A 15,989-nucleotide genomic window follows, 5' to 3' on the forward strand; every position below is an offset into this window, starting at 1 on the left:
AGCACTGGCACACACTGAACAGTGTGGTGGGTCATGGTCCAGGACATGTGATTTTGTGTTCCCATAACAAATGTGTCCAAGATGTCCATGTGCCAGACTAACACATGTGACATAACGACCTACATTTCAAAAGCTTTTTTGTTGTTGCTAAAGGTAAAATTCAAGCCATTTAAGAATTGAAATGCTTACATAACATGTGCTTTATTACATTTAGCCTGTTGTGGAAACATGTATTGATCAAATTGATATGAAACAAATGAGACAAACATTACTGTGACACTGATGTCACATCGGGACTTTAACCCTAAACTTTCACAGTAAACCCTAAGTGACATATATGCACAATTACAAATATTATTATGATCTGCTCAGTTAATTTAGCTGATTCAATTATATTGAGTTGATATGTTCTTATTCTTCAATTCAAAGAATGTTCAAACTAATTTAAACCAAAAAATCATCCTCGTTAATGAAGTTATATATAAGTTATTTTACCATTAAAGCCCAATGTGACATATATGTCACTTTTCAGATATTTGACAGTAGGGGGGTTCTGGTCAGAAATGTTTTCTAGGTGGTCTATTTAGTCTAAATGATGTTCCCCTTAATTTTCCCAAAATAAGAAATGGGTCCGGGTTCTGATGGTTAAAGTGGAACACCACTCACTTATATAATATATATCCACAAGCGGCTGATCGAATCTTGTGAATGTTAGAAAGATACTTAGGAATGCTTTTTTACTTGTAAATCTATTTCACGAGTGTTTCGTAATGTTATGATAAGTCTAGCTTTTAACAACATTCTGTTAGAATAGCATTTTCTGCTACTCTCTATTTGTTCTCCCCCACATTTCAGAGGGAATATTGTAGGCTACATTATATTTGCGTCTAGTTTTAGATTGACTACGCAATGACTGGCTTATAATAATGCAGTTCTAAAGTATAAAACTATTCAAATTAACTTCACCTTGACCAGCTGTGACAATTACATTTCAATGCATTAAAATGAACAATCTAACATTATAATATTATAGCATAATAAGGCTGACTTTTTGTTGTCTTGAATGCAGGTTAAAACCGCACTGCCAGCTTCTTGTGATATATGTTGTCCTGTGAAGAGCTGCTCCTTGATTATGCTCTGAATGTGTCCGTTAGAATCATAAAGTCACTAAACATTGAGAGGCTATCCTCCATTCACTGAATACCGTCTTATCCTCTTCGTAAAGTCCACTCAGTCAAACCCACACAGTAATCACACGACTCAGCAGTAAATCTACCAATTTATTTCTTAGGCTGCAGGCAGTCCTACACGTGTCATAAGGAACATGCATGGCATCTCAAACATGACCTACAGCAGTTTCCAGCATCACAAAGTCACATCAGGAACGAAACACTGTTTTCTCAGAACAACAAGCACCAGTATCTTTCCAGGACTCTACATTCAAATGGCCAAATGCACAGAAATTGGACCCAATCATGTAAAAAAGAAATGCAGAAAAGTGATACAAAAAACACAAGAGATATAACGCCAGCAATTTCATGATATGTAAAAAATGTTCCACTTAGTGCAGTTCATATATACAAGCAGTGGAAGAGGCTCAAAGGAGAAGAGTAAACTGTCATGTGACTGTCCCTGAGATCCCCAACAAGCTGTCCGTCCAGGTGGAGACATCCAAACATCTAGAGAGAATACATGAACTCCCACGGATCAACATAACGCTGAATATCCTTTGAGCTCTTACCTTTGATGTGCCGTTGCCTTGTACTTATTACATTAGGAATGAACCATTTGAAGCATTCTTGTTGAAAAATGGATAAATGTCAGGCAATGTCGTTAGCTGTAGCGTGACATGTGAAACAACTTATCAAAGAAACAACACATTGAGAACTCTCCTCTGACATAAAGCTGTTCCTCTGTCGTACCGCGACAGTCTTAAATGTGATCATCACTCGTCAAAAGTACATAACCCCACAATGACGTGCAAATAAATATCACCTCTTCTTTTTGAAGGGAACTGTACAACTGCAATTTAGACCATGTCATACTCTTAGTTTGAATGGGAAGTTGGCGCATGGTGTTAGACACCAACTGTCCCACACACCCTGCAGGGCAGCGGCTCGACTGCACACTCACTTCCTGCTCTATTTAAAGTACTCAGACATGGGATTCACATCTGAAGCAACGGGCAATATTTAAGAGGATCATCAAAGAAACACGCACCTAATATCTGAATTAACATGAAAATAATATGACATCGTGGCATTCCAAATTGGCAGCAATAGCTACTTAAGTTCATTAGTCTGATGACATAATTACCCACAATTCATAGGGGGGCAGAACAGTGACATCTTAGTACTGTAGTGCTTCATCCTGAAACTCCAAAAGTGTTTGAATGACACATTCAGTGATTCCCGAAAGCCGTCCCCACAGGAGGATCACACGCCTCGCCACGCCTCGCCACGCCTCGCCACGCCACGCCACGCCTCGCCACGCCACGCCTCGCCTCTTCCTTGGTTACATGAACATTAGTTTGAAGAAGGTAGAAGATGAGATGCTGATGATTTCAGTGCAGCATCACTGCGCTCGCTGGCGGACGGCCCCTCCCTGGTGGTCAGCGCCCCCCGGCGGACGGCCCCCCGCCTGGTGGTCGCCCCCCCCCTGGTGGCCGCCTCCCCCCTGGTGGCCGCCCCCCCCCTGGTGGCCGCCCCCCCCCTGGTGGCCGCCTCCTCCCTGGTGGCTGCCCCCCCCCTGGTGGCCGCCTCCTCCCTGGTGGCCGCCTCCTCCCTGGTGGCCGGCACCCCCCTGGTGGCCGCCTCCTCCCTGGTGGCCGCCTCCTCCCTGGTGGCCGGCCCCCCCCGTCAGGTCGTTTCCTGGCAGCAGAGGAGTGAGCTCTGAAAACACATTGCTGCATGTTAGTGAATATTATTTAGGCTTTTGGTCTTAGGGTCATTCAAGTTGAATTATTTGGCAAGTAATCTTCCCAGAGGGCTTCACAGTCTGTAGAGTGAGTCTGGTTAGCTTAGCTTAGCATAAAGACTGGAAACGGACAGAGCTATTCATGTAGAAATCACAAGTGATTGTTTGGCCCAGCATCAAGCTGTGATGTCTAACTGTAAGGAAGGCTTGGGACTCCTAAAGCCTGCATCAAAACAAGACCATAACACACATTTAGAATATAGGACATGGCCCATTGGTTTTTCCAAAAATCCAAATCCTTTCTGAGCCCTGCCGGCACAAACACCGAAAGTCAAACTTTATTTTGTGGTATTAGATGAAATATCATTAATGACACGATGCCATCAGGTAGCTCTTCCTCTTCCTCCAACTCATTTTAAAACCTTCCTCCAAATTGACTTAGATTAACAAAAAATGGAAAATGACCCTGAAACAAAAGAGTTCTTTTAGATGAAATGTGACGTCATGTGCTCACCTCTCATCTGGGTCCCCCTCTTGCTGTGGGGGTCTGGGTTGGAGTTGGGACAGCTGGAGCTGTTGGCAGCTGAGGGGCTGCTGCCAGAGTTCCTTACTGCATCCTGTTTGCCCTGCTTGTTCCCATCCACAGTGTCCATCTTCACCAGGCAGAGCGTCTGCAGCAGCCCCAAGGCATTGAAGTCCTCTCCGGAGCACTCTCTCCTCAGCAGCTCCAGCACCTGCACACAAGCCCCTACTGACTGAGCCACTTTTACACATCACTGTCACTATTTCAACCATTGGCAGTTTAAACTATTTGGACCCCTCTGCTAGATGGCTCACTACCTTGTATAGACTCTCGCAAAGTGCTGAGGTTCAACTTGTTCAAGTCAGCAGAGCTACAGTCCAGGAACACCGGGCTGCATTAGAAGTAGCCCCCGGGAATCGCTGTGTACTCCAGAGTCAGATATAAACTTCTGATCCTAATAAATCCCCATGTGGTGTCACGAGCTGTGGCCCAGTCTGCACTCTGCGCACTCTGCAGCAGTCTGCAGCAGTCTGCAGCAGTCTGCAGCAGTCTGCACTCTGCGCAGTCTGCAGCAGTCTGCACTCTGCGCAGTCTGCAGCAGTCTGCACTTTGCAGTCTGCACTCTGCGCAGTCTGCAGCAGTCTGCACTTTGCAGTCTGCACTCTGCGCAGTCTGCAGCAGTCTGCACTTTGCAGTCTGCACTCTGCGCAGTCTGCGCTGCTGGCTTCCTCCAAGTTTACAGTAAAACAAACTGGTGGTGTGACAAATGGCCATTTACAATTATTAATACTATTATTAGCATTAGTCTATATTTTGGTTGAAACTAAGCCAGGAAAACAAACAAAAACATAAATAATAATAAAAATATATATAAATAAAATCGAATTTTAAAAATAATTTTCGATTATAGAGACTGTAACGAATATTCGAATAATCGCTGGCATCCCTACTATATACTGTGACCAATGTATTGTGGCCTGGTTGGAGGACATGGAAATTAAATAAACTGAAAAGTATAGTTTATATAAGAAAGTATATCGCCGAAATATTGATTTAGATTTGTTATTTTGAGACTATTTAAGTCAATACTTTTTTGTAATAAATTACATTTTTTGACTGAAAACCTTGGCTGCTTATTGCTTTGGATTGCGTGTCATCAAACCCGCTGTAGTGGCAAAAGGAAACCTTGGATGCCACGACACACACACTCGCAGACCTTGATGTATTTGTAGGACTTGAGTTCGCTGATGTTCTCCTCCAGGAAGAGCAGATACAGAGAGAGGTCGTCCCAGCGGCTGCTGGGGGCGGGCAGGATGCTCACGGTGGGCAGTGATTGGTAGGTTTCCAGGAAGCGGGCATGTCCATTGCAGAAGAGGGGGCGGAGACTGGCATAGATCACAGCGGGAACCAGTGCAATGAACAGGACCAAGTTCACCAGGCTGGAAGCAGAGGGAAGGAAGCAGACTGCGGTTAATGGAAGAAAAACATTTGAAATCAAACTGCACCCTTAAAGTATCAAATCAGTCACAACGGGCCGATTCATACATCATTAGGATACTTGTTAGTTCCATTCGCTGCACTGCACAGACACGTACCTGAGCAGAGAGAAGACCCCCACAGCAATCAGCTTACACTGCACCTTCTCCGGGACCCCCGGGTCCGAGGCCAGCAGCCCCACCCGCAACTCGCAGCCAAAGTCGTCGGTGACGGAGGCCAGGCGCAGGTAGTAGCCCAGGTACACACAGGCACACAGCAGGGTGACCAGAGTCAGCCCCCGGCACAGCAGGTAGTAAAACAGCATGGAGCGCGAGAAGCGCTTAGTCATCAGGAACTTCTCCACCAGAGGGTAGTTAAAACACCCGTCAGTGGGGTCGCTGCGTGGGGGGGGGAACAGCAGAGGATGAGGATTTGCTGTTGTTGATTAACTTGATAACTATAGAAGAAGTACGAACTATTGCATCTTCAAAAAGAGGCAACGATGGTATTTGGTGCTCAGTCCCTGGCCGTTTCTCAGTGTGGAGTACACCTCGAGTACACCTGCTGCAGAGCAACTACTTCAAGGACACTACGTCATGGCGCAGAAGGACTGTTTGAATGCTTGTTAAATGCCCAGCATTCGGCGCCACTCGATGACGTAGCATACTTGAAGCGGTTGCTCTGCAGCAGGTGTACTCCACACTGAGAAACGGCCCGTCTGTCAAATCATTCACACGTGAACCTCTGAGTTTAACCCACTCTTGGGTTGTCATCAGAACGCTTAAATAACACAGTGAGGTTTAAACATTTCAAGGTTTGAAACCAAATGTTGAGTGTGACATTAACAATAAATCAGATGTTGTCGTAGTACACTCGTTCCACTCATCTGGCTCAAAGGGAAGCTGCCTCCTTCAGATAAGTGACCAGCAAGTAAAGACATGCTCTCACAGTATCAACTGTGTTTTGGAGGAACATAAGATAAGAAGTACTTTACTGCAGCAGCATACAAAGACATGGCCTTGTGCAATACAATTGAAAAGACTAGAAAGTAGAAAAAGCAGAGCTCTTGACGCTGTGCCAGCTGTGTATCAAATGCAGGATTTTCTTTCTGCCTCTGTTCTTCACGTTGCTTCTGCTGAGCCGACCTTTGCCCTGCCTCCAGCGGTTTCCCTACCTGTCGGGGCCGAGCAGGCCGGCTGCAGCCTGACCTTTGACCTGCCTCCAGCAGTTTGCCTACCTGTCGGGGCCGAGCAGGCCTGCGGTGGCCAGGCGTTTGGCCAGAGTGACGGCGCGGTTGTAGCAGCGATCCAGCTCCTCCATGATGAAGCTGAGGTCTGACTGCAGGAGGGGGGCCGCAGTGAACCTCCAGAAGAGGGCCGGCACGTACATGAGCACCGCCACCAGCAGCAGGATGTACGGGAAGAACTGCACAGGAGAGACAGGAAGTGAGATGGCTGAAAGTCTTCGTCAGGCAGTGTCTCTGTCCTCTCTTTAGCCGACACGTGATCTCACCTCCTCGGGAGAGTTCAGAAACAAGCACAACGTGAGGCGACCTGCTCATGGCCAACAACGTCATTTGAATATGAAGACCACTTGAGGTAGGACTTGATTTATCCCCACGGAACTTGTTGTGCCAGAGTTCAGCATAATAATACAACTATACACTAACAGTAACAAGGGCTAATAAATAACTACAGGAAACATAGACGGTCACCGCAACATTAGAATACTTTTAAATGTTTCATTCTTTCTTAGGCTTTGTCTTTTTAGTTGTCAGTTTGTTTATTGGATTCTAGAAAGTGCCCAGCTTAACATTAGACCTGAGTCGAACCTCTTGGTTTAATGACATTTGTTCTTATTTGAAAAGACAGATTGAAATAGCGTGTGAAGACGAGAAGAGGACTGCTTCAGGAACCTGAGTGACAGTGGATCCAGATCTGCCTCCACACAACATGTGTGTGTTGTTGCTGTTCTAGTTTGGTGCTGCGAGTGTTACAACATAAAAGTCCATTTAGGAATGTGTGTGTGTGTACCTTGTGCAGCCACAGAGGTAGAGTGTGTGTGTGTGTGTGTGTGTGTGTGTGTGTGTGTGTGTGTGTGTGTGTGTGTGTGTGTGTGTGTGTGTGTGTGTGTGTGTGTGTGTACCTTGTGCAGCCACAGAGGTAGAGTGTGTGTGTGTGTGTGTGTGTGTGTGTGTGTGTGTGTGTGTGTGTGTGTGTGTGTGTGTGTACCTTGTGCAGCCACAGAGGTAGAGTGTGTGTGTGTGTGTGTGTGTGTGTGTGTGTGTGTGTGTGTGTGTGTGTGTGTGTGTGTGTGTGTGTGTGTGTGTGTGTGTGTGTACCTTGTGCAGCCACAGAGGTAGAGTGAGTGTGTGTGTGTGTGTGTGTGTGTGTGTGTGTGTACCTTGTGCAGCCACAGAGGTAGTGTGTGTGTGTGTGTGTGTGTGTGTGTGTGTGTGTGTGTGTGTGTGTGTGTGTGTGTACACCTTGTGCAGCCACATAGGTAGAGTGTGTGTGTGTGTGTGTGTGTGTGTGTGTGTGTGTGTGTGTGTGTGTGTGTGTACCTTGTGCAGCCACAGAGGTAGAGTGTGTGTGTGTGTGTGTGTGTGTGTGTGTGTGTGTGTGTGTGTGTGTGTGTGTGTGTGTGTGTGTATGTGTGTGTGTACCTTGTGCAGCCACAGAGGTAGAGTGTGTGTGTGCACAGTGGCCCAGCAGTACGAGTCCACATACACAGCCTGCCTCCAGGAGAAGTTGGAGGGAGCGAAGCAGCTGATCTGGGTCCCTGAGCACCATGGAGACAGACAGCAACACAAACCCATTGAGCCAGTGCTTTCACTGAAATGACTTCTTTCAGGAATGTTAGTTAACATTTTAATCTGCAGACTGTCAAAGTTAATGAATTAGGCTGTTCATTGGTTTGACACTTCAGGATGTCAGGATGTTAAGATGTAACCTTAAGATGAACCTTTTACATTTCACAACTAAACTCCTTCTGGTAAGAAATGAACAGATGTAGAAGTTAAACCAAAGTTGTGTTATTTAATGAAGAGTGAAAATACTTAACAGTATTAATCTATTCCAGCTGGAAGGGTGGGTGTTTGCAGCAGCTATAGCCTCCGACCCAGCTCACACAGAGAAACAGAAACACAGGGGACAGGCAACGAAGCCGTTTACATGTCAGCCTACCGACATGCGAAACAAAAGGAAATAAGACGTGATATTTATAGCAGGGGACATTCGTAGGATCATTTGCCTGACGCAGTGGAAGCCTACTGCCTGTCGGATGCTAGAGAGCAGGCAAGATATGTGTATTAAGAGTGAACAGTCTCGGGACACAGCCGAGGCCAACACATGCTTACAAAGACTAACCGGACTCAGACAGCATTAATCAGCCGGAACAGACTGTGGTCCTGACCCGGCGGTCCACTCACCCACGGAGACCTCCTGAGCGAAGGCCAGAGAGATGAGCAGGAGGGGCAGGCCCACGGCCACACAGGTCACCATCTTGTCCACCGCCAGCTCTGTGCGGACGCTGCGGTACTGAGCCTGGGTCGGGTCCTTCAGCAGGAAGTCGCTGAACACGTACTCTGTAGCCACGTGTGCGATGGCCATCTCAGCGCTGCTCTGTCACCTGCAGCACACACTCACAGCTGAGCACACACAACAAGAAGCACCTGATGTCTGCATTCATTCTGTGTAGGATATCAACATGTTCCTTTTCCCCAGAGCACATATCCCTTGAATGCAAAGCAGGCCTCCAGTAAACAGTTCACCTGCCACAGAGCAGAGCTCTAATGACCTGGGCTCTTACCCAATGTTCTGTCACTGCAACGCTAACATCCCTAATGAATAAGACATTCGTTTGAATACTGGTGTTTGGTTTAAAAACTTTATGAAATACATTTTTATAAATGTCCCAACATTTCATTTTTAGAAGATTACGTTAATATGTTATTTATGTCACTTCTTTTTTTTGTTTTTTAATTGTTACTACTCATTGTTTAGCCATGGCTGTGTTCCTATTTGTCTTTATTTGTATTAAAGTGTGCTTTTCTTCTTTTTTATTATTGCATGTCTTTTTCATCTGCTATTCCACTTGTTGCTGTGACACTGTTCACCTCCCCGCTGTGGGACTGATACAGGAATTCTGATTCTGAAATAAACACCTTAATTAAATTAAAGTAAAAGAAGAAAAAGTTCTTCAAATGCTTTGTAATCTTGAAATGAAAAAGGAATGTAACAAAGTCCATAATTGGCAATCATTTTCTCTTCTGAGCAGCAGTAACAACAATTCCTCTTTTACAATCTACTGCATTATCACGAACGTGTATATTATTTTTAGTTGACATAAACCTTTCCATTTCACATCATTAATCCAGATCTGTAAAGAAACTAAAAGGTATTAAATAAATGTAGTGGAGTAAAAGTAAAAGATTTACCTCTGAATAATAAAGTAAAAGAACAACGTAGCAACAAATGTAAATAGGCACGTAAAGTACAAATCCCTCAAAATTGTACTTTAGCGGTGTTCTTGAGTAAATGTACTTAGTTACATTCCAACCACGGAATCATTGTTGTTGAAGGCAGTCTGACGTTGAGCAGAGACTTCATCCCCGGCAGTTAGCTGACCTCACTTCACCTAATAACGAATACTGACGTTCGCTTATTATATTTAATATTAAACGAAATACTGAACTTGAACTTACCGAACGTTACCGACCTTCTCCCGCTCAGTGTGTGTATTAAAGTTTCATGGCTCTCAGCGGCAGCTCAGATAACTTGTGGCTGATTCCAGCAGTCCTCCGCGGCTCCACATCCAGCAGCTCTACTGAAGTGTTTCCTGTACGGCGCTCCTTCCGTCCCATTAAAAACAGATGCGTTCAAGTGCATATGCACAGCTCTGATTTCACAGTTGCAATGCCGCCTTCGTATGGAGCTCGGGAGTTTGTGATTTGGGGAGTCACATTTTGAGATTGTGTTTATCAATGTGTAATAAATACTCCATTACTTTCTAAAGTAAAAGTAGCTACAGTGTAAAAATACTCAGTAACAAGTAAAGGTCGTTTTATTACAATTATTGGTGCATTTCTTTGTTCATCTCTTCCCTTTGAACTCGGTAAAAGTGGGTTTTATTTGAAATATTTCAAAAACTTCCGTGTAGCTTAACCTATGATCGTATATAATAATGTATGGAGATTTAACTTGTTATTAATAACCGAAATCTGCAATGTAACTTGTAACTAAATATGAAAAAACAAATGTAGTGGAGTAATGTACAACATTTGCCAACAAAATGTAGTGGAGTAAAATATAAAGTAGCTTAATGTGAAAATAATCAAATAAAGAACACACACCCCATTTGTTTTACTTAAAGGTGGGGTAGGTAAGTTTCAGAAACCGGCTCGAGATACACTTTTTGTTTTATTCCATGGAATGCTCTTAACATCCCGATAGCAATGAATATCTTAAGTGCTTTGACAAAAAATCCATAAAAAAATGTCATCTGTAGAAGCCGTAATACTGTAAAAAGTACAACCAATCCATTTAGCCGGGCCGGCGGGATGGCCTATCTACGGAGCCCCCTAGGGGACATGGAGAAGAAAAATAATAATAATTTGAAAAAAAAAATAATAATGTTTTGCGAGATATCGCAAAACCTTTGCGAGATATCGCAATACTTTTTCGAGATCTCGCAAAACCCCTTTGCGAGATCTCGCAATACTTTTCATTTAGTACTTCCTGGTCAGTTCGGCTGCTACGGCAACACAGAAACCACAACAATGGAGTGGTTCATCGATTTTACTTTGAGCTTGGCCTTAAATATAAAGATATAACATCAGTGCTTGGCAATAGGCACGGGTTTCACACATAGACTGTATATATAAAAGGGTTTCACATAAGTGAAGACACCTCAAGAGAACACTCAGAGCGAGGGACATGCACGTTCCTTTGAGCTGAGTTATTGACAGATTCGAATTTCACGGATCAATAACTCATGAACATAACGTTGTAAAAATACAAACAACATGACTTTACAATCATAGCAAGGTAGACAACTAGCTACAGAGTCGTTTTGATCAGAACAGTTCGATACGCGGCGTCATCCGAGCAAAACATCAAGAGAGGAGTGCTTAGGGACCGTCTACAAACTGCAACGGGGTTTTGCGATATCTATCTCGCAAAGGTTTTGCGAGATCTCGCAAAACATTTTATTTATTTTTTTTTTCAAATAATTTTTTTTTCTTCTCCATGTCCCCTATGGGGCTCCGTACCTACCTGCCTGTCAGCCTTCCATCGGGGCACAAACTTTTATCGTGCCCTCATTGGTCATGTGCGCGTTCGTGTGTGTTGGAGGAGGGGCTCTGTAAGGAAGTGGCAGATTTTTCTACGGTTGTGTATTTTCAAATTCTAGCGATCTCGAGCCGGTTTCTCAAACTTGCCTACCCCACCTTTAAGTACAGTACTTGAGTAAATGCATGTAGTTACATTACAACACTTTTGTTTATAACTGTCAGCATTGTCATCCCTGCAGCTTCCTCGATTCACCTCTAACTCCGAGACATGAATACAAATGAGCGTAATACACAAAAGGTTAAAAAAAAACCTATTCCTCTAGATCCAACACACCAATTGTAAATCTCACTTCTGCACTCTCTGTAGCCATGAGCCATAAGGAAGAGCTGGCTGTAATGGAATACTTCACACTTGTTAACGGTCGTTCAAGAGAAATTATGGGTGGAAGTATTTGTCCGCCTAACATTCCCATTATGATTCCCCTGCTGGCTATAGAAATCTTGCCTCAAACTGGTTCTTCAGATGATTAGTCACGGGAAAAGTGCCAAAAACCCAAATGTATTCTGAATTGATAGTTTGACAGTAGTGAAGATCCATAACGGAGAGAGAAATGTGGTGTTGGTTTTCTGAAAGTAGAGTGCAGCTAGTTGCCAATCCTGATGAATGTTGACTGTGAAGAGGTGTTATTTCATATTGTGAACCAGGAGACATCCGTCAGCGCAGTCTCTCATGCGTGTGTGTGCATGTGTGTGTACGTGTGTGTGTGTGTGTGTGTGTGTGTGTGTGTGTGTGTGTGTGTGTGTGTGGTGTGTGTGTGTGTGTGTGTGTGTGTGTGTGTGTGTGTGTGGCGTAACAAGGTTGTGATTGGCCCCGGTGCAAATATTGTTTTGGGGCCCCAAACATAAGGGCACGCTGATGCGCTCACACACGCACGGACATACACAACCACTCGTAGGCGCCACATGTAGGCTATCAACAACAGCCTGCCCTGGCCTCAAACCGCCACAGCCTGCCAACGGCACAGCGAACTGAAGAGGGTTACACCTGTTTCCTTGATGTTTGTCTCTGAGGGATGGACCGGTAGGCCTACATGGACATGTTGCTATAATATAGCTTTTGATCTTGGCGTCGGGGGTCTCAATAGCGCCATAGAGTCCCCTATCGGTTGGGGCCCTTGGGGGAACTGTTGGACCACCGCCGGCAGAGGCGCGGGAAGGTATTTTGAGTGGGGGTGCTGAGGTGCTGGACTCCAGTGAACACTATTACGGGCACTATAGAGCACGCACAAAAGCACTCCCCACACGCAAACACACAGTACACCCGCGACTGTTACAATGAAGGCTCGATAATCAGCTCACGGCATATAGGCATGGGTAAAGTGCTATTTTTTATGAGTGGGGAGCGGACCTCACCTCCTCTAGGGGGGTCCGGGGTGATGCTCCCTCGGGAAGATTTTTTTTAAATATTGAAGTTAAAAGCATCAATCTGATGCACTTTGAGAGCAACATTAAGAGATCTATGACTATGGATACATCTCTCAACAACACCCAGATGAAACACAACTGTTCTTTTTCTTTATGGATATTTTACAAATCACTCCCCTTTCAAACTGTATTCTTGTTTTACTGCCATATAGTATTTCATAACTGTTTTTCCTTTATTCTCTTATTTGTTTTATAACTATAATGATCATATGAAGGTGTGCCGCGGAAATAATCTTTTGAATAATTTGTGACAAAACCGTTTGAGACCCACTGAGATAACTTAGACTAAAGTTAACTATCTAAACACTCAGAGAGTCCTTTAGCTCACCTGAGCCTCTCCGTCTGAGAGAAGAGCTCTCCTCCAGCTTGTTGTGGAACCAACAGCTCCTTGTGTCCGTTAGTGCAGCTAGCTAACCAGATGCTAACAACATGGTCCCTGCTGCTGGCACCGGTCCCTCTCTCTCTCTCCCTCTCTCTCCCTCTCTCTCCCTCACACACACACACACACACACACACACACACACACACACACACACACACACACACACACACACACACACACACACACACACACACACACACACACACACACACACACACACACACACACACACACACACACAAATAGCTTTCAACTGATTGCAATGTATTCCCATCTGCGTCGGGATTTGACGCGCATGGAAGCACGGCATTCGTTTATGTCGGCTGCCCTTAAAGGTAATGTGAGCTTCCATTCCCAGGAGTAAAGGATGGCAGAAGACACTACACTACCCAGAATCCCCAGCTATCGTTTGGACTACACCATGTGCTCTGTTTGACAAACCCCGTGATAGTCCTCAAGCTCTGTGATTGGAGAGTGTGCTCCGAGGGTTAAGCCGATTCTCGAACAGCACTTGAAATGGGATGGAACCACGGCAGACTGTCCAAAACTGGATTTGAACTGGTCCACCGCGTCCCCCTCCCCCACCCCGTCCCCAGAACTACACATGCTGGCTATTCTGTTTCGCAACATGTTCTCTATGGCACGTCTCTACTGGGAGTTGTAGTTTTAAAAGACGTTTTCGTATTTCCCATAATAAGAAGTTGCCAGTATTAAACTGTGTACATCCCTGGAGGTTTAGGGGACAGGAAACACTCACATTTAAAACATATAATTAATAAATGGGTGAAAATTGCTTGTGCCCATTATGGGCAGTATTAATATATATACCCACATGCCAGCTAAGGTCAGAAGAGCTTTATTTAACAGCTGGTCTTATGTGTGTGACCCCTGTAATAACATTACATTACATTAATTGATAAGCCTGAAACATGCACTTGTCAAGGTTCAGAGGCACATTTTGCAAATATGGCAGTAGCCATCGATCAGCTTAAGATAAGATGTACTTTATTGATCCCAAGTTGGAACATTTGCGTTACATCAGCATGTGTAACAGTTAAATATGCAGTTGTGTTTATTTGAAAATCATTTAGTATAATCACACAAATTCTGTGTTTTATATTCAACAATTCTGTGTTCTTTATTTATTGATTGTTCAATACCTGACAAGGCCGGAGATGAAATATCTACATACATCTTATAAGAGTATAATACATTATGTATAATATCAGTTAAAATAAGTGCTTCAACATAGTTAACATTGCTGGAGGTATGCACAAATATTGATAGATGTCTTGTAATGCACTATTGAGGAACCTGCGACCCAAGTTTTTCATTCAGTGCAGAACTACACCACAGTTGTGTAGGCCTATATGATATGTCAATAAACCTTAGAAAATCATGAAATCTTGAAAGGGATGTGCAAAATAGTCATTACATACAGTCTTTAATTAACTGTTAGTAGAGAATAACGAGTAATGAATATACTTTATAGGGATCGTATTAATATCTAATAATAAAAATAATTAAATTCAATAACATTCTTTAACCACCAGGTGTCCCTTTATATGAGCTGTGCACCTTTATGGTGTAAATACAGCCTATCTACCAATTGGATCAAATATAAAAGTGAGCCGAATTAGTGTTGATACTGCAAGGAGACGTATTGTGTGAAAAGAAATGTAAGATGTTGTTTAATGGCTGATATATTTATGATCCACGTCACGTTTTCAGTTCCTCATGTTTGTCTTCTCATCAGGGCTCTATAAATACAGAACTACGGCAGATATGTAATATGTAATGCAGCCGAACCGTGTATTACAATGCCGTTATGTGATGACTTTCAAAGAGAAAAGCAAGCACACTCGGAATAAAGTATTATTATTATTTTTTTTAAATGTTTTCGGTCTGTTTCCGGTATTTGTTAATGACGATGTGCTGTGAGATGTGAGACTGGAATTGCACAGGGGAAAATAACGTAGGCTATCTTTAGATGCGGATTTTGTTAAACTAATATGTTTAGGCTGTGGACCAACACTATACATTGATGGGGAAGGGGGTAGCAATAAAGATAACACCATTAAACAGTTACACAACATAACAGAAATAATATCGATAGCAGCGTCCCTAGCAACCACCTTGGTAACAATGAAAACGTCGCGATTTCCTGAAGTAATCTTCGTAATAACTAGCAAACTAAAGATCATGTACATCCACTGCACACATAATATGAAATAACAACTCATATTTCTCGCATCAAATGACATCAAAACGCATTTTAATGGCCAAACTAACTTTAAAATAGGCATTTTCTACCGAGAATAAAACGAATTTCGGCCATGTTTTCTTTTTCTGCAGGGAGAAATTTGAAGATCATGTGACGTAGCCATCAGAATGAATGGTGAAAAAAACGGGGTTTGACAAACAGAGCACATGGTGTACAAACGATAGCTGGGGATTCTGGGTAGTGTAGTGTCTTCTGCCATCCTTTACTCAGACAAAATATTTGTTTCTCCGAATCGAAGGGGAAAAATACAAAAGCATTGCACACAATTTAAACCAATCAATGTTGTGTAATTAACAAGGATAATCTGGTGTTTTTTAGTCGATGAGTAGTGCAGATATCACTGTAAAATCAATCGACAGTAACAGGAATACTTACTTCCGGGTGTACAATTCTCCGTTATCCAATGGGAATGGATGCTCACATTGCCTTTAAGGGCAGCCGGCATAAACGAATGCCGTGCTTCCATGAGCGTCACATCCCGACGCAGATGGGAATACATTGCAATCAGTTGAAAGCTATTTGCGTCCCTTTATGACGCTGAAGGAGCCGAGGAGCATCACAATTGGACGCCACGGACACTGACCAAACGTCGCTATTGGACGCTTAGGGAGTGAGAGTGTGTTGGTTATTA

The 15,989-nt window shown here is 43.7% G+C and overlaps 1 protein-coding gene across 1 annotated transcript; it reads right to left on the reverse strand.

The window, feature by feature from the left end:
* Positions 1-2,574: 2,574 nt before the first annotated feature.
* LOC117457496 (pannexin-1-like) lies at positions 2,575-9,825 on the reverse strand. Its single transcript, XM_034097632.2, has 8 exons — positions 9,621-9,825; positions 8,346-8,545; positions 7,581-7,696; positions 6,153-6,340; positions 5,035-5,313; positions 4,656-4,878; positions 3,431-3,650; positions 2,575-2,891 (listed from the first exon to the last, which is right to left on the reverse strand). Exons 2-8 carry the CDS (start codon positions 8,524-8,526, stop codon positions 2,575-2,577), a joined length of 1,524 nt encoding a protein of 507 aa, XP_033953523.1. The 5' UTR covers positions 8,527-8,545; positions 9,621-9,825.
* Positions 9,826-15,989: the final 6,164 nt, after the last annotated feature.

The sequence above is a fragment of the Pseudochaenichthys georgianus genome, chromosome 13, assembly GCF_902827115.2.
Source record: "Pseudochaenichthys georgianus chromosome 13, fPseGeo1.2, whole genome shotgun sequence".
In the NCBI taxonomy this organism is placed as follows: domain Eukaryota; kingdom Metazoa; phylum Chordata; class Actinopteri; order Perciformes; family Channichthyidae; genus Pseudochaenichthys; species Pseudochaenichthys georgianus.